This window comes from Protomyctophum bolini (genome assembly GCF_963924005.1).
Source record: "Protomyctophum bolini genome assembly, chromosome: 4".
Taxonomy (NCBI): Eukaryota; Metazoa; Chordata; class Actinopteri; order Myctophiformes; family Myctophidae; genus Protomyctophum; species Protomyctophum bolini.
In genome coordinates, this window is record NC_137865.1 from 38,665,877 (window position 1) to 38,687,535 (window position 21,659).

At 41.3% G+C, this 21,659-nt stretch overlaps 3 protein-coding genes across 6 annotated transcripts; all 3 read left to right on the top strand.

Annotated features, from left to right (window-relative positions):
- Positions 1 to 208: 208 nt before the first annotated feature.
- Positions 209 to 3,537, top strand: uqcc6 (ubiquinol-cytochrome c reductase complex assembly factor 6). 3 transcript variants are annotated; one of them, XM_080761821.1, is made up of 3 exons: positions 209 to 505; positions 2,001 to 2,135; positions 2,993 to 3,537. In XM_080761821.1, exons 2-3 carry the CDS (start codon positions 2,028 to 2,030, stop codon positions 3,101 to 3,103), a joined length of 219 nt encoding a protein of 72 aa, XP_080617947.1. In that variant the 5' UTR covers positions 209 to 505; positions 2,001 to 2,027; the 3' UTR covers positions 3,104 to 3,537. The 3 variants fall into 3 exon arrangements, with proteins under 3 accessions (XP_080617947.1, XP_080617946.1, XP_080617948.1); XM_080761820.1 differs by having other exon boundaries at positions 209 to 501; positions 1,995 to 2,135; XM_080761822.1 differs by having other exon boundaries at positions 209 to 390; positions 1,995 to 2,135.
- A 1,405-nt stretch (positions 3,538 to 4,942) lies between these two features.
- efcab10 (EF-hand calcium binding domain 10) lies at positions 4,943 to 7,248 on the top strand (the record flags this gene model as incomplete). The annotated part of the gene is made up of 4 exons (XM_080762201.1): positions 4,943 to 5,045; positions 5,248 to 5,415; positions 6,585 to 6,681; positions 7,197 to 7,248. The coding sequence occupies 4 exons, from the start codon at positions 4,943 to 4,945 to the stop codon at positions 7,240 to 7,242; spliced, it is 414 nt and encodes a 137-aa protein (XP_080618327.1). The 3' UTR covers positions 7,243 to 7,248.
- Positions 7,249 to 7,985: 737 nt separating this feature from the next.
- On the top strand, positions 7,986 to 21,625 carry samm50 (SAMM50 sorting and assembly machinery component). 2 transcript variants are annotated; one of them, XM_080760976.1, is made up of 15 exons: positions 7,986 to 8,147; positions 9,789 to 9,899; positions 10,046 to 10,147; positions 10,842 to 10,929; positions 11,584 to 11,690; positions 12,686 to 12,816; positions 12,977 to 13,064; positions 13,784 to 13,912; positions 14,564 to 14,635; positions 14,821 to 14,907; positions 17,367 to 17,437; positions 19,121 to 19,188; positions 19,403 to 19,549; positions 20,202 to 20,343; positions 21,152 to 21,625. In XM_080760976.1, exons 1-15 carry the CDS (start codon positions 8,127 to 8,129, stop codon positions 21,195 to 21,197), a joined length of 1,410 nt encoding a protein of 469 aa, XP_080617102.1. In that variant the 5' UTR covers positions 7,986 to 8,126; the 3' UTR covers positions 21,198 to 21,625. The 2 variants fall into 2 exon arrangements, with proteins under 2 accessions (XP_080617102.1, XP_080617101.1); XM_080760975.1 differs by having other exon boundaries at positions 19,121 to 19,186; positions 19,392 to 19,549.
- Positions 21,626 to 21,659: the final 34 nt, after the last annotated feature.

Below are 21,659 nucleotides of genomic sequence, written 5' to 3' on the forward strand. Positions count from 1 at the left end.
TGACAATGCCGGCTAGGAGGAGACAAACAGAAGACTTGTATATGGAAATACTCGCGTACCTGGCATAGAAGAAGAGTGTGGTCTGGTTCCCATAAGCTGAAGAGACGGCCTGGTTTGTCGAGCCGCGATTGGCGGATTGGTTGTCACGGGTAACCACCGGGCAGCGCGTGCCAATCAACAGCGCCCACTCTCCGAGGTATGGGATTTGTGCTACCCTCTGTACTACTGTGTGTTTACAACTTGGTTTACAATCGTGATATATTTATGCAGTTACACTGTGATGGTTACACCTATGGTTTATGGCTTATTAACTATGTAGCATAGTGATACGACTACGTAGTCACTAGTCAGTCAGTGACCCCTAGCTTCTTGGTGGACATTATTTGACAAGTAAGTAGTGACAACTGTTTTCTGTCTTAGAGGGGGATCGAGCAGTGATGATGATCACCAGGACTGAAACAAACAAGACTCATTCTGATTAGCATTTGAACAGACGAGCAGGTGGGTTTCCAGACAGATCGGTGTTGATAACAACTGTTACATTTCCTATTCGGTATTTGACTTGTGCTGCACTCATACTCATTTTCTGACCTTGAGCACTGGTGTGTGCACTGTACTGTGTGTGTGTGTGTGTGTGTGTGTGTGTGTGTGTGTGTGTGTGGGTGTGTGGGTGTACTAGTTCTACAAGCAGAACTAGTAAAATATCTCCACTTTAAATATTCCATGTTTGTGATAGGATATAACATTCACAACATTACTGACTGAAATATGTATAAACTTCAATGAGCATGTAATGTATGTATAATGTACAGGGCAGGCATACACTTTCACTAAATGCATTACATTTGAGTGGTGCAACCACTCATAGACAGCTATGTGTGTGGCTGTGTCCCTGGGTCTGTCCCTGTGTCTGAGCACGAAAATAGCAGACACACACAGGCCTGGGAGGAGGGCTAGTACAGATTTTTCATGTTTTATGATAGCATAATTGCTGTAGGAAATTACACCTATTAAATTACATGTTTTCCCAATTAATTTTGTCAAGGAAGATCATTAACCATTTTTGGGGTTGTCACTTGGATTTTGAGGTGGACTGGTGGTTAGGAACCTTAGTGTTGAAGAGGTTTTGTAGGAAGTCCTCTGTACAAAGACTACATATGATGAGAATCATGAGAGATTCCCATATTTCGACCGGGGCTGAGAAGACTGACACAGTCTTCTGAGCTTCTGAGCTGGCTTCAGGAATGAACTCAAAGACTCAAGGCCTATTCATACTTTTTGGTGACCTCCAAAATGGTGGTCACCTCATCACCTAAAACTGGAGTATGTATAGGCCTTCAGACATCAGGGTAGATTAGAGCAAAGTGTTATACACCATGGGCATATGGACCACATAAAGGTCCATAAATGGTCAAGTGGGGAAGTAGTGACAGCTAAATGACGTCATGGTGAAGCCATCTCTCAGGAGAATGCATATTAAGACACATTTGTTTTTGACAGTGTGGCTACACAGCAATATTTCTTCAGAGGACCTCCAGACCATATACTTGACTATACGATTGAGTCTTTGAGCACAATCTGGAATAATTGAATTCACTTCTTACTCACCTCAAGCGTCTTACTTAAGTTCACGGGTATGTTCTGCTGCAGATCTTGCATGAAGGTTATCAGACAGCTAAGCTAGACAGTATATAACGGTTTTTCACTTACGGTAGTATCTAGCCAGGCAATACATTCATCATGGCATTTTCTAATAATTTTACTACACTGAGAAAGCACACGCATTTTTCTAAAAAGTCTGTACAGTTTGCTTACACGCTAGACGCTACCCCTGTGAAATGTATGGAAGAAGTTGGGAATAATTAGCCTAATCCCAGATCAGTGCCTTACCGGTTTATATTCACTCACTAGGTGGAGCAGAGAGTAATATACTTAATAGAACGGTGATGGGTTTTGGATAAAATGTCTGTCTGTTCTGATAACTTCTCTTTTAGGCTGAGAGGAACCTGTTACTTCACTCTGTGAAGATGCCAGCCGGTGTGACTTGGCCTCGCTACCTGAGGATGCTTGGGGCTAGTGTCCTGTCCATGTTGGCAGGGGCACAGGTTGTCCATCAGTACTACCTACCTGATCTGGTGAGTGCTAACATGAATTGCTTTCCTTTTCATTGTGGGCTTTAGTAGCGAGCCCTGCAGAACCTTTCTTTGGCATCTAATCACTTCCACTGTACTTTGTGCTAGAAATCTAGTTCAAACTTCAAAATGTTCAGCTTTATGCAGTTATGTTATGTGTGCTTGTATTTTAGTTTTTGCTAAAGGTTCAGATCTTTCTAGGTTCACACAGAGATGCTGATAATTTTAAAATGAATTATAGATATAATTAAATTTGCACACCTGGGACGGCAGGTGTCGCCGTTGAGCCCTTTGGAGGTGTCGTGGGCCTACTGTATCACCAAAACACCTATGAAGGAGGGTGCCCACCTGATGACCTCAGTGAAGCTTTTACCTACCTCTACTAGTAGTACTGGGTACAATACATCATCATAGAGTAGCGAGCTCTAGCAGTATTTTCTAGTTTCCACTGATATTGGGTGGATGCTGTGATAATTCGCCTGCGTTTCCATTCACTTGAGAACCAAGGGACCACGGGCTGTACAGTGTATGGTTCAGCCAGATTCTTCCACCCGAGAACCAGTAGTTATTAGGGGGAAATGTACAGACTAGAAGTCCACTATTCTTTTAAATGTCTTATATTTGCTACAAAATATGATCAGATTCCATAGCTCTGACTGGAATGATACAAAATACATAATAATTTCAAGGTTTTTGTTTGCACATACCGATCAGCACCTGGCTGAAAATGTGATGTTCTGTACACATCAGCAAACTGATTTGTTGCCAGGAATTTGAACTTAATCCATGAATGCCTGCAAACTTCCCGCCATGCATACTGTATTCCTAATATGCCCTGTCTTTTTCCTTCTGTCCATTAGAGTATCCCAGAGATCCCACCAAAGCCAGGGGAGTTGAAGACGGAGCTGCTGGGATATAAAGCCAGAGAAGAGGCTGCCGCAGCAATGGAGCAGCTCAAAGCTGAACAGTAACTGGACTGTTTGCTTTGTACTGCAAACTTTATGTCACCACCTGTTGGTCACTGAATCAAGGGGAATACATGTTAATGCTCGATGTCTGATGTCTGGCAAGAGCTGTTTGACAACCAAAGTATCCAGATATTGGACCATTTTTGGGCTGCATGTTGTACTTGTTCATTAATGGGGCACTAGCCATAAACCTTCTAGAATGGCATCCCCCCACCATTTTGAATCCCAAGGAAAGGTGCGGTGACACATCTTTCAGCAGCACATGGTTGTGTACCTGTTCAAGATAAGGACTTCAACGAGGAATTAGGAAGCTACTTTAAGAGGATTCTGAGACTATGTATATCATGGTTATGAATTAATGTGTCTTGTAATCTGTGCTGAGGTACAGTTTGTACAGAGAGAGCATCAGTGCAAGTAAATAATATATTGATAAACATGTTGTTTGTATTGTCTTCTTTCCACTCACAATTTATTTCACCCCTCAATGCATCACCTGTTCAAACAAACAAACCACCAGCCTGTTTTACCTGTCCCTGTGAAGCAGTTTACGGGTACATTTGAACTGGCTTATTGTGGCTGACATGGGTTCAGGAGGTGGCAGAAACCCAACTGGTTTTGAGGCAGAACACAGATGATCAAACAGACGTACACCAATGATCCTGGGGGAAACCTAGGTGGCACGGCAGCAGCAGCAGTAAGACTGAAATATAGGAGAGGTACCATGAATATATGAATGAGTATACAGTATGTACACTATTAACAGTGAATATGATTATGATACAGTGTCAACATGTCTACCAACAGTGTTTTGTTTTTCTTTTACAAATCTATAGATTTTTGACAGCAAAAAAACGACAGTGAATTTATGTAGATAGGCTGACGGCTACAGTCTATTATTAACTACAGTCTCGTTACTACAGTCTTAGCCCTGGTTACAGTGAGTCTCTCACAGGCTACTACTTGGCCTCACTCCCCGAACCCACCTCAACCCTGCCCACTTTGACAGGCTGGAATGGCTTAGGGTTGACGACAGAGTACAGCATCTTGCAATGGGTTTGGTCCACAAGATTCAATAGAGATCCTGTCTAAATTAAGTCCACACCCACAACACCAGAGGGAGTTCGACAATTTCGACAAACCATGTGCAACCCAGATTCGGCACAACAAGGGACTAAATTAATTTCGCTCCTATGCCACCAAAAGGTGGAACACCCTACCAACAGTCATTAAGACATGCAAATCCCTTGACTCCTTCAAAACTGCACTCAAACGGCACCTACGGACGGCTGCAATTCGAAACTGGACCCCGTAAAATCTGAATCCCCCACCCACCCCTTTTCCCCTCACTGTAGGCCTATATGTTTCTTTTCCCTATTTCCCTCAGTTGTGACTACATAGTTGTGTATATTCGTACGTCTCTAATTGTTTTGATGAAATTAACATGGTGGCCCCTATTGTAAACAATTGTAATGCTTTATAGTGTCGTCCACTCACAGTAAACAGTTGTTTGTATTGAGTTGTACGTATAGCCTACTGTAATTCTGCAAACTGTTAATCAACCGATCAATCAAAAACAGTGAGAGAGACTCGCTGTTGGCTAAGCACTGGACCAGGGCTACAGTCTATGAATAACTTAAATTAATGCATATTAAGTAGACCCGATACGTTCCCTCAGTTCTAAACAGTCCCAATAGTTTATTAAATGTGCTTTTACCAACAGATTAGACGCTAGAGAAAATCCATGGTCTGTCTCTGCTGTAGCCTATGAGCCGGAAGTCCGACACCCGACGTGTATCCTAGCGTATCATAGCAACCACTATAAACTATACATTTCCACCAAACATGGCAACGCCAAGAGAAAAAGAAGCTGCTGCTTATCTTGAAAAACACAAAATTGTTGAACTAATGGACAATTTAACCAGTATGCTGTTCTTTTATCGTCCAGGTCAGTTTTTCACGTTTTTAACATTAATTTACTATAGCATTGAGTGTAAACCTAAGGGGGATCAGCCTTCCATTATCCGCATTCCGCACTTTCAATGATAGAGCCAAACTGTGTGTGTGTGTGTGTGTGTGTGTGTGTGTGTGTGTGTGTGGGGAGAGAGAGATAACCGTTTATGATAAATTATCACCATTGTTTTTTGTAGAGAATTCTACAGAGTTTCTCATTAACCAGTTGGAACAGATGAAAGCATCTAAACAGAAAGCTGTGGTGGATGCACCCTGTCTCTTTGATGAGTCCAACCTGGACTCTGTATTTGGCATCTTGGACCCTACAAAGCAAAAATGCATAACATATGTCCAATACAAGGAAGGTAAGCAGAGGAAAGATTGACACAATTGTGTGGAAGAAGTATGCTACTCACATTTCAGCAATAGCAATGTCGAAATCTGTTACAAGTCCTATTACTTGATGTCACACTTTGCCCAGTGCGAGGTAGTGTGTGCAAAAGGCACTCGAACCAGCTCTCCAAAAATACTCAAAAATAGTAAAAAAAATAAAAAAGTAATGAGTCTTTTGATGCACAATCAAATTACGTTTTATTCACCTTTTCTTAGTGTCCACAGGCTCCACAGCACATGGGTGTTCCAAGAACACAAAAATAAGTATTTACATAGACTGGCCTGGTTGTCTATACAGGTCTGCTCTGCTGCCTGTGCAGTCCTACATTGACTCCTGTGCAGTGGCAGGTCCCCCTCTTAATTAATTAAAAAGGGCCCCCCACATAATCTAATCAGTGGCCACCCAATGTCCAGAGACATCACAATTCATTCATAACACATTTTAGAGAGTCACATAATACATAATATAAATTATCCCCATAGTGTCTCCAGATTTCCCAAAACAAACTGGTCAGGCTACTACTGGGCCTGACAGGCTGGAATGGCTTATAGGGTTGACTACAGAGTACAGCATCTTGCAATGGGTCTGGTCCACAAGATTCGATAGAGATCCTGTCTAGTAAATAAAGTCCACACCTAGAACACCAGAGGGAGTTCAACAAACCATGTGCAACTCAGATTCGGCACAAACAAGGGACTAAATTCATTTCGCTCCTATGCCACAAAAATGTGCTAATGTGTGTTAATACATACTGCAATCAATAAATCAATCAATCAAAATCTATCAAACCATTTAGATCATTAATACAAAACATAGAGACTATGGGCTGTATTTTGCGTGTCTTAAGTACCAGGTCTTATTCCCTAACTTGAGTAAACTAAAGACCTGGAGGCGTGAACAATGCCATTTGGCTATTCTGAGTGGCCAAAGAGCAGTTTACTCAAGTTAGGGAATAAGACCTGGTACTTAAGACACGCAAAATACAGCCCTAGGCCTATATGTTTTGTATTAATATAGTCTAAATCTGCAATGTAGCTAGCTGCCAAATAAATTGTACTGGAGTAAAAGTATTTGCCTCTGAGATATACAGAGTTGGAGTATAGAAATATAAAAAATCCTATGTAATTTCCTCCGCTGCAGCGTTAACCACACTGGGGATAGCAGATATACACATTGATACGTGTCCTGAAGGTGCAGACGGAGACAGGATATCCCGGGAGACATTCAAAAGAGAGGCGTACGTATGCAGTATATACGCACGTCTTTCTTCTTCTTCACTTTGTCAGATGTTAGCACCATGTTGTCAATGTATTTCTTATTTCTGTTCTTTTTCAAACAATTAAACATCCATTATTAAGAAATAGTATTCATTAATAAATGAATAAACCATCACTATTAAATTAATTGTGAAGTTTGTATAAGAAGTAGGCTATAGCCTACAGTATGTAAGAGATAATAGTCATAATTTGCAGACTTGTAGAGAGGCCTATAGGCTTCTGTAAAATAATTGTGAGCCTTTAGATCTGCTACTTTTTGTTTTCTGAAATCAAAAAATTGAAATTTACCCATGCATGCAGATGCTTTCCAGTTGTGATGGGTTAATTATTTTTAAGGGGACAAATCATAAATGTAACCAAATAGACCCTCATCGGTCCATTATTGCGTGGTGGGGGGTGGGAGGGTAATATTGAACGCAATACAATACAACTACAGTAAGGACGAATGTCATGTTCTGTCTCTCTTTTCTTGCAGGAGAAAAGGCCTACAGAGAAGTTCAGACACTTATTTTCAATCTTAATTGTCCTGTTTGCTTGTTTGTTTGTTTGTATGCTATCAAAAATAAATGTATATTATCTTTATCACTATTTACATCAGTAAAATATTTATGAATGAAAAAGTTTAATTGGGGTCGTGTCTGTAAAATCAAATATATAAATGTTTATTTTACAGATTACACCCCCACATTAATCTAATTCTCCTCATCAGGCATTGTGAGACTGAGAGGCACCTCACAACCCTATATTTGCAAACTGTTAATAAATAAAGCATTCAATAAATCAATGTTATGGATTATGATGTTGGACTTGCAGGAGTATATTCAACTCAACTCTCTATGTATAATAATTTATAATACATTGCAGCATTTAATACAAAGGGGTACGATGTAAGGCCATTTCTTAATCAGGATTAGAAAAGTTAGGAAGGCTAATAAACAACCAATGAAGTTTGAAGTAATGGCTAATGCAGTGGTTTAGTGCATTGGGAACTAGCCATGGGTAGAGCATTAGTGAGTTCTGGTCTGAACCAGGGCTAAGGTTCCATACAGACAATTGCAATAGTCTTGAGTTATGGCTATGGGAGTCCTTAATTGGCTTGAAATTAAAAGGTTTGATGAGGAACAAGTTAACAACTGATGTAACTATAAAGCCTTGCAAATATGCACTCCTGGACAGTAGGTGGCTCAAGAAGAAGAAACAGAAGAAGAAGCAGGAAGAGAAGAAGAAGGGGGGTGGGGGGAGAAAAAAAATAGGAAAGGGGGGCGTGGTCAAAGAGTGTCATGGCGGCACCCGCCTGCAAATATAAAGTGCCCTCGTCGGACGGACTTGTACATTTGATTTAAGTTCTCCAATAAACCAAATATATCTGGTATATTTCACTGGGCGTCGTGCTCTAGCGCTAAGAATGGGTACCGTACATGCCAGGGTAAGGACATTTACGTCACATTTATTACATAGATGGATCATGGACGCATGACCTATTTACACTAGTGTAACAGGGCTAATGTTACTGCTGTCAAATCTCCTCAGAGGCCCTATCCTAATGGACCACTGAGTCATAATCCTCAAAACGGAGTCATATTTTGAAGTTATGAATATATATTATGATATATCTATACAATATATAGTAGGCTTAGTTTGTAACATTGACATATTTATTTCTGTAAATAGATGAATAACCACTCAGACAAATTTTCTTTAATTGTGATATTATTTATCGTGTCATTTGATTGTGAGCAAGCACAACATCTAATTCGCTGTAGAATGGGATGTTGGGATTATAAATATTATTTTAATATTCTAATAATAACTACAATGTTTTCTTTGTGCAATAAAGTAGGGTTACAGAAAAAAATCGAGAATATTCAGAGGTAAAAATGGGAATTAACAGGACAATACATTTGGGGGTGCTGTGCGGCAGCGGTGTCCGAACGGTTTGCGGAGCTGTCTTGATACCGGAAGGTCGTAAGTTCAAATCCCCGGACCGGCACGAAGTGCCCTTGAGCAAGGCATTGAACCCCTACCATGAAATGTTCTATGAGCAGGGTGTGGCTGTAAACAAGCATCTCGAGCTTAGTCCACTTCCCTGGGTAAACAAAGAACTTTGCTTTGCTTTGCACATTATCATTGTCTTGTCATAATGTATACAGAAACATATCCGTGTTTAACGGATACGGTAATAAGTAGATATACTTATTACATAACAGATTAAGTATCTATGGGTGGTACTAAGCTATACAATACAGCTGTTTTGAAGGCTGTGCATTTAGGGATTGTTATGCATTTCAACAGAAAGTATACATGACTGGGCCTTTGCTACTGAGATTTCTTAATGAATATAAAGAATATAGGAATAATAGTAAAATGTGAAAATAAATTAATGGTACTGTAGGCTATATGATGAGAAATAAATCAACCAAGAATAAACTTACAGTATAATCAGCCATAGGCACAGCATATGATAATAAACATGATCTTCATGACTAATTATACAGAATTGATTTTGGGCTCTGAGTTAGCTAGATTACTGGTTTTCAACCAGTGGTCCAGGGACCACCAATGTAGCCTGGCGTGGCCAGACTCATAGCGCGGATTCACTGACACTTCGGGGAGGAAGCGTCAGTGAATCCTTGCTATGAGTCTGGCCGCGCCAGGCTACCACCAATGGTCCTTGAGGGGGTTCCGGGTGGTCCCCAGCTAAATTATTGAGAGTTGGTAACCAAATGGACCCTTATAGATCTTTAACTCTTGTCTGATAGTGTAAAATGAAGTAATCGTGACAGCCCTAGCTGAGAGGTCCTCTCCTCACACTTCTGTAATACAAAGAATATGTTGCATGTTATGGGAATAACATGGTAGCCTGGAATCCAGACTGATTCGCTACGTTCTGTGGATTTGTTTCTCACTTCGCTTCTCAGTCTGGCCAGGGTCCTATTTGACTCGCATTTCCTAACTTCACCAATCAGAAAGAAGGAAAACAAATATCGATTCCAGGCTAGTAACATGGTATGGTAACGTAAGTATTAAAATATAACCTTTTACTTGTTGATGTTGACCTGTGCCACAGAGCCTAGACCCTCTGCCCATGCGAGGGCCTGAGCTGGGTGTCCAAGCCGATGACATTGAGGTACCAGAGATGGAACTGGATTCAAAGCAAGAGGTTCTGGAAAACAAGAATGTAAGGATTTGCCTCGTTCTGCATCATTTAAAATAGTTTAGCATGGGTCTATTTTTTGTAGATGTAGAAACACCAAATCTGTTTAGACAATGCTGTTTTTGAGAAACAACTCATTTGCTCATTTGCTGCTGCCTAATTATTTTCAGGTTGTGGTTCAACGTGTACATATAGACGGCCTATCGAGAACAAAGGATGACCTGTTAACCTATGAAATCGCTGGAGTCTTCCGAGCCAAAAACCTAATTGACGTGGGTATTAGTTGAAGAAGTTTCTGTCAGTTGTAAACCTTTCTGCTCATGTTTAATTGCTTGCATTTCTTAGTCCTGAAACTCAAGACAATTTGTTAAAATTGGGAAATGTGGGGGCACCGTGGCACAGTCGGTAGTGCTGTCGTGTCACAGCTAGAAGGTCCTGGGTTCGATTCCCGCTAGGGACGCTGTTGGCGCTGGGGGGCGTGTTCCCTCCTCCACGTCAGCAATGCCCATACCCGAGGCGGGGTTGGCGAAAGGGCCTTTCTGTGTGGAGTTTGCATGTTCTCCTAGGGTAGGTACCCTCACAAAACATGCAGTAGTCCTGGTCTCTAAACTACCTCCCCCTGGCCAGCCGGGGCACCTGATGTAGGGGAAAGGAACTGGTCGGAATAACGTGTTCCTTCCACTCGCTACGTCTGGCCGGGGAAATTCCCCCTGGCAGGTGACAAGAAGCAGCATGCATAGAAGGAAGCATAAAGTCAGTCCGCTGCCCCCCCAGGTTGGCAGAGGAAGTGTAGCGCCCAGGATTACATTAGATAATGGACACTGGGTGGAAAAAAATGGGTTGCAAAATCGTGGGATAAGAAAATTGGGAAATGTGCTTCTCAGTACATTTTCACTAAAACAGCTGTTGTGTTGGAGTGTGTTCCCACCAGCAGTCCTAATATGTGGTTCTCTCATGTGTTATTAGGTCATGAGGACGTCCCATGAAGCCAGACAGAAGCTGCTACGTCTCGGCATCTTCAGAAAAGTAGAAGTTGTCATCGACACCTCACAAGGTGCTGTCACAAACATCATGGTTTACATTAGAACTTACTCAACTTAGTACACTGTCTTTGATGTAATATGTGATTTTTAATTCCTATACATTAGGGTTGCAAGTATTGATAGTATCAATTTGATACATTGTTTGATCAATTGAATAATCGATAGCCGTGGTTTCGGATAATTATGAAATTATGTTTCAACAAATCAACACGAAGAAATAAAGTACATTGCCAGACGATCAGAGATCTGTGTGTAGTGCGTACAGATATGTTTGGGGACATCTAAATACAGTGAATGGGCTAAAAGTGTGCCAAAACTATTCAGAGATTTTTAGAAGGATCCTTCATATTATGATGGTGTCCACGATTGGTTTTCAAAGCAGTGACGTAGGTTTGTTACCACTGAATTTCTCCAGTGTCTAAGCCCATTCAATTCATTTATATTTCCCCAGATGTATCAGTAGGTTCTCTGGCGATTGTCTGATCTACATTGTTCACATAAAAACTATAATAAAAAAATATAAAAAAATATATATATATACGTATATGTATATATATTTTTTACGATATATATAATAAATACTTACAGTATTTATATGATAAAATGAATCCTTTTGTTGCATTTAGAGATAGATAAATAAGCAAGAACTTGTTTTGCCCCTGTAGGTGCGGACGCTCTTCCCAACGGTCTAGATGTCACGTTTGAGGTGACAGAGTTGAGGCGGATGACTGGCAGCTACAACACCATGGTCGGAAACAATGAAGGAAGCATGGTCAGTTCCACAACACCTGCTATACAGATCTCACCTATCGCATATATGAAGGAAGCATGGTCACTCCGTCTCATCCATTACACCGACAATACAGACCTCATCTACAACCAGGAAGCATGGTCACTCAGTATTGAGTGACCTGGGGCGGCAGTAGCTCAGGGGTAGAGTGGCCGGTAGAGCGGCTGGATGGACTGCGAGGTTCGCAGTTCAATCCCGGGCTCCCCCAGAGTTAGTGTCGAAGTGTCCTTGAGCAAGACTCTGAACCCCTAATTGCTTCCGATGTTCAGCTTGGTGCCTTGCGTGGTTTTCTCCGCCACCGGTGTATGAATGTGTGTGTGAATGGGTGAATGTAATGCACATCTACTGTATGTAAAGACTAGAGCCTTGGATAAAACTAAAAGCGCTATATAAATGCACCATTTACCATTTATTTACTGCTATACAAAGTCAAGTATCAGATACGCCTCAGCTTGTTCTGAAGTTAGTGATGGCAGACTTGGTCTGCTCTGTTAATTTAATTGTGATTGTTTTCTAGAGAGTTTTCTATGTAAGATACATGATTACTTCAGGAACCTCAATCAGAACTATGGGCTGTCAGGCCAGGACAAATAAACTTGAAGAGCAAATTCTAAATATAAAATGTAGCCTGTAGCGTTGCCTATGTGTGAGTGTCAGCTACATTATTCCATAAATTATTATTATTGCAGGTGATGCTATGGAAAGACCACCCTATGTTGTTTTTTAATTCTCTACTTATAGTTCTACCCATGGCACCCCTTCTCCTACGCCTTCTTTCACTTTGACTTTACAGTAAAAGACAGTTACTTGATTCGATATATAGATATTTGATATATTCATGTCAATTTAGAACACATCCCTGGTTCTGGTGACTGATGTCGTCCTTCTAATGCTGGAGTGGACAGTTGTTTTTTCCCTCTAGAATCTTTATTGTAATAAATAGATATTGATGAAATGATTTCGTTCCACATTTACAGGTACTAGGGTTGAAGCTCCCCAACATGTTGGGCCGTGCAGAGAAACTCACCTTCCAGTTCTCCTATGGCACCAAAGAGACATCTTATGGTCTGTCTTTCTTCAAACCACAACCTGGACATTTTGGGCGCAAGTAAGGCATGACTACTCCACCACAAGTTATACTTGGTTATACAGTAGGTCCTCTTGCAGAGAAACTGAACTTTCTCAACAATTTATTCTGACAGCGGTGATATGAAGGAAATGCTTTTCTCTACTCTGGTAACATTGTATTTTCTGTTCCTCTGCAACAGTTTCTCAATCAACTTGTACAAAGTCACAGGCCAGTTTCCATGGAGTTCTCTGAGAGAGACAGATCGAGGTGTCTCCACAGAAATTACCGTAAATACTTTCCTCCATCCCTGACACTGGTTATTCACCTTTTGTTTTGTTTTAAAATAGCAGATCTACAAGCTCGTAGCACGGCACTCGGTGCCGCTCTATTTGCTTGTAGATTTGCTATTTTTCCATAGCTATTGCTAAAGTAGAACATAATGCTTAAAACACCAAAAGGGGTTCCCACCCTGAATTAAAGGTCTAGAATAGAGACTTTATTGGGAAACTGCATGATATATGTCAGAAGCTGTGAATAGACTGTATTGAAGCTGGTATATATATATACAGTCTATTTCCAAGAATGTCTTCATTATTAGACTTTGCTTTTGTTTGCATTCTTTCCAAGGTGAGTCAATGTTGGCCAAACATAAATGAGTTACTCATGGGTGATTGCATTTTGTGATTCTCCAGGGAATGTTTTATTTTGGATAAACTTTTCAAATCAGTATGCATTTTAAAATGCATAAATGACTGTAACTTTAACAAAGCATAGCCGAAATGTATTTCAGTATTGTATGACACGAACTGAATCCAATGGCTTCCTTGAAAATCAAACAAACCATAGAACGCTTTGGAAGGTGATCGTGAGTCATATTCATAACATTCAATGGGATAAACATGCTAGACCACCTGTCACATTACAGTGGTTAGTTCCCATAAAAAGCATACAGACCTCTCCTCTCCTCTTACATGAAGCATGTTCATTTGTATTTCTGTCCCACCAGTTCCCACTGTGGAAAACCAGTCAGACGTTGAAGTGGGAGGGTGTGTGGAGAGAACTGGGCTGTCTGGCTCGTACAGCATCCTTCGCTGTCCGGGAGGAGAGTGGTCACTCTCTCAAGTCCTCACTCTCGGTACTGTACTGTATTCTAAAGACATTGTCTCACAAACCTTGCTGCCTGCCTTTTTTTAAAGTGATTTAAAAAGTAATATCTTTTTGTTGAACATCGCACAGCGGGAAGTCGAGTGAAGCAACATGGGACTTGAATGAAACACATTGACAGATTGACTGTTTGTCACTCTTAGCCTGCAAATGTGTCAACCAGAGCGAGCCAAAAATGCCAAACAAAGTTGGACTGAAATACTTTATTGAGGCATTAAGCCACACAACCCAACTATGCACACCTCTAGGTGCATTTGGTGAAGGGGTAAACATTAACATATATATGAATACTGTATATACCAATGTTGTTATTGTTAAAAGACGACTAACAAGTAGAAATATATAGAGAGTATGCGCGTGACATTATCATCATACCCGGAAGTTATGCGGGAATGCCTACTGAGTGACAAAAAACTACTTTCTGGCCTTGACAGCCCATACACACAAACAGAAAAGTCAAATTTGATTGAATTAAATTACTTTAAACTACATTAAATTAACTTTGTCACTCACTTTGCCACTCTATTTGCCACTTGATCTGCCATTCACTTTATGCATGCGCATGCCCTCTATAGTTTTTAATTTTTTAATTTTCTAATTATCTAATTATCTTCTCTCCCAGCATGCTATGGTTATTGACACCAGAAACTCCTCCATTCTGCCCAGGAATGGAGCCCTGCTAAAGATCCACCAGGTTCGTTTACTACCCATAATACTATTTGTGTTCACTGACACAAATACGTTTTTGTGTTTGGAAAAAAAAAGTACCAATCGTAGGGATGAGGATTTTATTGATTCCAACTCCGTTTGGTTGTGTTTAGTGTAGTGACATTGTTTTGTGTTCCATGTTCATGTTTTTATATTGTGTGTGTTGTGTAGGAGTTGGCCGGTTACACCGGGGGCGATGCCAGTTTCGTGAAGGAGGACTTTGAGATCCAACTCAACAAAAGTCTGTTCTGGGACTCGGTGAGATACTCCATAATAATGTAAAGTTATATGTTCCGTTTAGTGCAATTTAGTTATATTCCGTTAATTATCCTCAATTACATTGCATTCAGTCCAGTCCATTTCAGCCTTCGCAACCATATCAAGATGTATCTCCTTGTGAAACAGGGCGGGGTTAGTAGGGCTACAGCTGCTTCCTCAGCCAATCACATCATTGTGGGTGGTGGGGGAAGGTTGTTCACTGATTGTTCAGCTGACCCTCCTGTCTTCTCAGGCTATGGGATCTAAATTCCCGCACGCTTCATTTGTTGTGCACTGCAACAGGGCAGTTCCGAATCAAATATGCTCTTTAATGTTTTAAAACCATGTTTTTCATTTCAGCTGGTATACATAACATAATACTATAATTAAATGACCAAGAAAGAATAACTTTCTTGTGACTTATGTTAATAACAGAAGCAAATTAGAGTGAAAAGAAAATAGAAAAAGAAAAATGATGCTTTAGTACCAGTGTTTCTGTAACCAACTGGCTAAAGCCAGACGTGAATCAGGCGTTAGCAAAACAAAATTGCCTGCCGGCAGGGCAGGTCAGGTTGTGGCCTCCTGGTGGCGCTATAATAGGCCAATGTTAAAAGGGTGACATTTCTTCTTATGCCTTGGATGGCAATTGGATGATTTGAGGCATCTTGTTCCAAAAATGTGTGTTTGCAAAAATCCACCTGTTGGTGGTGCTATAACAGGCCAATGTGAAAAGGGTGGGATATATTCCTCAACCTAGTAGGAAAGTCCGTGAAAGATTTCACGTAAATTGCACGCTCAGAGGCATTTTGTTCCAAAAATGTGTTTTGCAAAAATCCACCTGTTGGTGGCGCTATAACAGGCCAATGTGAAAAGGGTGGGATATATTCCTCAGCCTAGTAGAAAAGGCTGTGAAAGATTTCACGTAAATTGCATGCTGCAATCTGGAGGAGTAATATAAAAAAATGTGTTTTACAAAAGTCGGCCTCCTGGTGGCGCTATAACAGCCGTTCTTGAACATTTGGGGCAGAGGTTCATCGTTGGCATCCAGGGAGTGTGCGTGCAAAATTTGGCATCGCCCGGGTTAACGGTACCGGAGATTAGCTGGTAACAGACAGAGTGCAAAACATACAGTACTCTCTCCCCATGCCTTCGGCCTGGTGGAGACAATGTGCACTAAACTCCCTCCGTGTTGTCTGTCAGCGCATGCTGAGTTTTACATAACCCGTGAATCTGGCACCACCCTCAAAAAGAGTACAAAACTATTCTCTAACAATTCTTTCCCATAAGCGAGAAAAAAAAAAAAAAAAGAAAAAAACTTCGAACCAGCCAGGACTCGAACCTGGAATCTTCTGCTCCGTAGGCAGACGCGTTATCCATTGCGCCACTGGTCCGCTGCACTGTTTCCTCTGTCAGGTTTGCTTTTGTTTCCTTCTGGTTGTTACACAACTGGCTACAATGCTGAACAACGTAGTTCAGCATTTACCCTCCAAAAATGGTAATCTGATCATACACTTACAGTATCACAAAATACATTTAAAGGTAGCGTAAGTCAAGGGTTCTCAACCCGTGGGTCGCGACCCAAAAAAAAAAGTATTTTCTTCTTTTTTGCAACTAAATGGCTGGAAAATGGAAATGAAGATGTCAGAAGCCTACTTATTTAACACATTGTAAGGTCATTCATTCACACCTTCACCATCCCACCCACACCTTCTGAATAGAAGGCTTCTCTTCATGATCAACAAGGATAATTAACCATTTTGACCTGAGATCAGATTCTAAAAATGTCTTCTACATCCTGACAGTTTTCTGAAAAAGCTATGTTTCTATGTCAGTCGTTCAATAGCAAACCTACAAGCTCGTAGCGCGCCACAGAGTGGCTTGTACTAGATCTGCTATTTTTCAATAGCTAAAGCATAACATAATGCTAACACCAAAAGGGGTGTAGTAGTAGTAGTAGTGAATATGATTTGGCGCTCTCACCACCTGACTGGGTTCGATTCCCGGTCCTAACAGTTAGGATGGGTTATGCAGGAAGAAGTTCAATAGGTGCCAATGTACAAACAACAGTCTATGTATCAACAACTAGCACTGATGACATCAGGGATCTCCACATATGGGCATAAAAGGGACACCTGCAGACCGACGGCGACGGGTATACAACGCGTATTACAACAGGGCATGCATTCTGAACTTGCATTGTTCCTACCGAGAAGGCCAGTAGGTCTACAGTAGTATCGTACAAGGTCTAGTCTCTCCTACACTGTCTCTGTCAGTTCTAATTTTTTTTATTTAATTTAATTTAAAATTTCAGATTAACACAAAATTACATTCACAGTGCAAGGGTTCATACATACATACACCAATATCAAGCAACATATTCCTGTCCATTCATGAATGTCCATCATTCTCTGTCAGTTTTCTACTGTTGACCTTTTCCTACGTTTTCCTTCATCTTTCAGGTCTTGTCTGCCTCGATGTGGGGAGGGGTGCTGTTGCCGATCGGTGAAAGGCCAACGAGCATAGCAGACAGGTACTGTACATAACGTTATTGAATATATACCGTCCAACCGAATATTTAAATGTTTCTCTTGGCCCCTATTTGCGAGTTTGTTTATATCATGCTCATTGGTTATGTTTTCAAAACATGAATCTGTTTTTTTTGTTGTTCAATTAATCAATGCAATTATTTTATACCATAAATGGTGGTAAAACGAGGCAATAAATACAATTCTCATCAATTTCAAATCATCAAAAGTCATGTGAATTCAAGAAGACATCTTGACATGATTTAATCAGCGAACACAAACATAACTTTTCATTTTATAATATGGAACAAAGTAAAGACAGTATTCACATGAAGTTAGAAATAGCTCATATTAAACATATTTACATGATGTTAGGTGATCTCCAGGACATGAAGCTCTAGTCTACATGAAACTACACAAACAAATCGTCCCAGTAGCTACCCTCGATCAGTCCCATTAGGGAAACACCAGGGCCACACAATCCGATGCTCCGGAACTACTCTGCCGGAACTGGGAGTGAGAGGAACTGGCGCATGGACGGACTAGACTCCTGTCCGGGCCCCTCCTAAGTCTCACCAGGTCCATTCCTGCTCTGACCAGGTCCAGGACCTGTACGTTACACCAGTCTCCCAGCACCAGGCACGTCATTCAGGAGTGGTGGATATCGAGATGCAATGGTTCTGCATGGTAGATATGGTGGTGCTGCAGGCTCCGCTTCTGGCTTGAATGGCCCTCCTAAAGGCCTCACCGTGGGTTTGTCGGACTTCCTCCTCACGGAAGACACAGGCTGGGGCGCCAACCCAAACTGCTCCCGGGTGCCGTCTACATTCTGGCTGTCATCAGTCTCTCCGGTGGTCACCAGACTATTCCTGGTTGTCATGTAGTCTATTCCTATGAGTCACTGTAAATGGAACAACTAAAACAAAAATACATTGCATGAATCCACCTGGGATGTATCTAACTACAAATATAACTATATTATACACAGTCATGAATTAGAATAAAACACATTGGGGTGGTTGGCTGTCACAGGGGTAAAGTTCCTGAGCACCACTGTGAAAATGAGGGGTTTAAATCCGCCGCGATATCTACGACCTGGCCGAGTGTTTTAACAAGCACAGTTGATCTTGTTCACGGGAGGGAAGCCAGACAGCAAGAGCTTTCTTTGTCGCTACTCTAGCAAGTCTTACAGATTTGTCAACGGTGCCTGTTAACAGGGGTGTTGAAGTACGAGGAATAGGAATAGGGTGTTCCTACGAGGAATAGGGTGTTCCTACCAAGTGAAAAGAAGCGGAAAGTGATTCCATTTGTATCAGAGGAGGCATGTGGTTTCAATACCGTCACTATGCAAGGCACCAACCTGCACATCGGGAGCAGATTAGAGGTCAGAGATCAGAATCAGCGTCTCGCTCAAGGACACTTCGACACTAACTCTGGGGGAGCCCGGGATCTAACTGGGAACCCCACGGTTCCCATCCAGCTGCAATACCGACCACTCTACACCCGAGCCACTTCCGCCCCGTGATGGCACTGATGGGTGTCTATTTCTGTGCTTACATGACGCATGACGTGTGTGTGTGTGTGTGTGTGTGTGTGTGTGTGTGTGTGTGTGTGTGTGTGTGTGTGTGTGTGTGTGTGTGTGTGTGTGTGTGTGTGTGTGTGTGTGTGTGTGTGTGTGTGTACACTAGGTTCTATCTTGGGGGTCCTACCAGCATCAGAGGGTTCAGTATGTACAGTATGGGTCCACAAAGCGATGGTGAGACATTTCTTTGTACATTATATACTTTATATATTACACACTACAGGCCCAAAGCCTCCTGCAAATGTATCTGACAGACAATGAGGAAAACAGTGACTCTTCCAACCCATATAGACTGCAATGGTGCTGTTAGCCATTGCCCTTCTGTACACAGGACCACTATTAGCCTACTGACCTGTGGTGTTCTGTGCTGGTATTACTGGTCTGGCAGGTGACTACCTGGGAGGAGAGGCATACTGGGCTGGGGGTCTACACCTCTACACGCCTCTTCCCTTCAGACCGGGACGGGGCGGCGTTGGTGACCTCTTCAGAACACACTTCTTCCTCAACGCCGGGAATCTGTGCAACCTCAACTACGGTGGGTATCAGAATCACTCTGAAACGACAATACCCACTGAAACAAGTGGGACCCAAACGTTTTAGCATGCGACCCAGTAGGTTAATAGTAGAGTACAGGTATACAAAGCTCAGGACGTAAAGTTAGTGTTCATTATAGACAGTGGTGGAAAAAGTATCAATACTGCAATGAACTACTGTTAGAAGTAAAAGTCTGCTATTCAAAATATACTTGCGTAAAAGCACAAAGGCATTGGTATAAAATTGTACTTAAAGTACCAAAAGTAGAAAATACTCAAATGTTTAAACATCTTTTTAAAATAGCAGATCTACAAGCTCACAATGCGTCGCATTGCAACGCATTGTGAACTTGTATATTTTCTGTTTTCAAATGGCCAAAATGTATAGGGTTGAAGTGGGTAATGTACAGTATGTATTATAATAATAACCCAAATCTTCAAAGTAACTACTAACAAAAATAAATAATGGACCTTCATGTGAAGACGGTTGAAAACCACTGTATTAGGTTATCAGGTCATTTATTGTGTGTGTGTGTGTGTGTGTGTGTGTGTGTGTGTGTGTGTGTGTGTGTGTGTGTGTGTGCGTGTGTGCGTGTGTGCGTGTGTGCGTGCGTGCGTGCGTGCGTGCGTGTGTGTGTCATTACCTTCTTCCAGGAGAGGGCCCGCAAGCTCACCTGCAGAAGCTGGCAGAGTGTATCCGCTGGTCGTATGGGGCAGGTATCGTGCTGCGTCTGGGGAACATCGCTCGTCTAGAACTGAACTACTGCATTCCTATGGGAGTCCAGAGTGGAGACAGGTACTTGTCTAATTATTTGAGATAATCGCAATTATTTTTGCATAATCGTAAATCGTTTTCCATGTTGAAAAATGTCCATACACTTTCAAACATCTTTCTAAAGTAGCAGAAATAGCAATCAACTATTTCTGCTATTTTGTAATATTTTACTCACCAATCAACTGCCTTTTGTATAAACATGCATGTTTTTTGTCATTATTATGAATGGTACCATTTAATCAGTTTTGCAAGTGTAAATGGTAAAAGGCTGAACTGTACCCAGACCGAAGTGGGTAGAATCAGTGCTGTGTAGCTCCATCTGGTGGAATACATCCTGAAATGCAGACATTTCCAGAATAAAAGTGAACTTCAAGCATGGTCTGATGCTTCTTAAAGGAGAATTTCACAGACACTAACATTTACGTTACTTTTATGTTACTCTTCAAATGTTTTCCCCAAACAAAACAATTTCACTCTTGTGGGACAGTGTTGGAGAATCAACCATATTATATGTACAGCATACTGTACATCACAGTCCTGGGGACGGATTTCAGTCCTGAGGATTTCATAGGGGTCATTTAATGAGATCAGTGCAGATTTGCCCTGCATACAGTATACAATCAAATCATACACATACTATCAAATAAACAACAATTGCCAAATGTGACATGAGTTATTTTCATTTATTTCATAGTGGGGTTTTTTTAGTAAATAGGTCTCTCCTACTGAGACCAAGTTTTACAGTGGTAATTTATGATCCCTGGAAAGATTATTTTTCTCTCTTCTCTTTGGATGTAAATGGGATCATATTTCCCTCTTATCTTTACAGAATAACTGATGGGGTCCAGTTTGGAGCGGGAATCCGATTCCTGTGATCTTGTCTTCCTTCAAGTTTCATTGTTACACGCAAGGGACATGAATCCAAAAGAAAGTACGCACATCTCTAAAGAACTTTCAGGTGCTGAACAAAATACGTACAGGAGAAGGAGATGTAGTGCTCTGCTCACACTGTTTTGTAGCTCCCACAATAATTTTATTTAGAAGGATGACAATGTTTCGACCCCTTATGGGTCTTCGTCAGGTACACGCAAGGGACATGTCATTGAATAAGGGAATCGATCTTCATCATTTTTAATGATGGCTTCAACCACATAATACGATATATTTTGGAAACTCTTGCTGTCAGTGTGCAAGCAAAACAGGTGCTACAATTTGAATGTGGAAGTAAGGTATGTGATACAGGCCATGAGTCGGATATAAATGTGTTCTAGACTAGTTACTCTAATAAAATATGTTCCCTGCATGTTTTAAGTGATTGTCTCTCAATCCTGTATTGG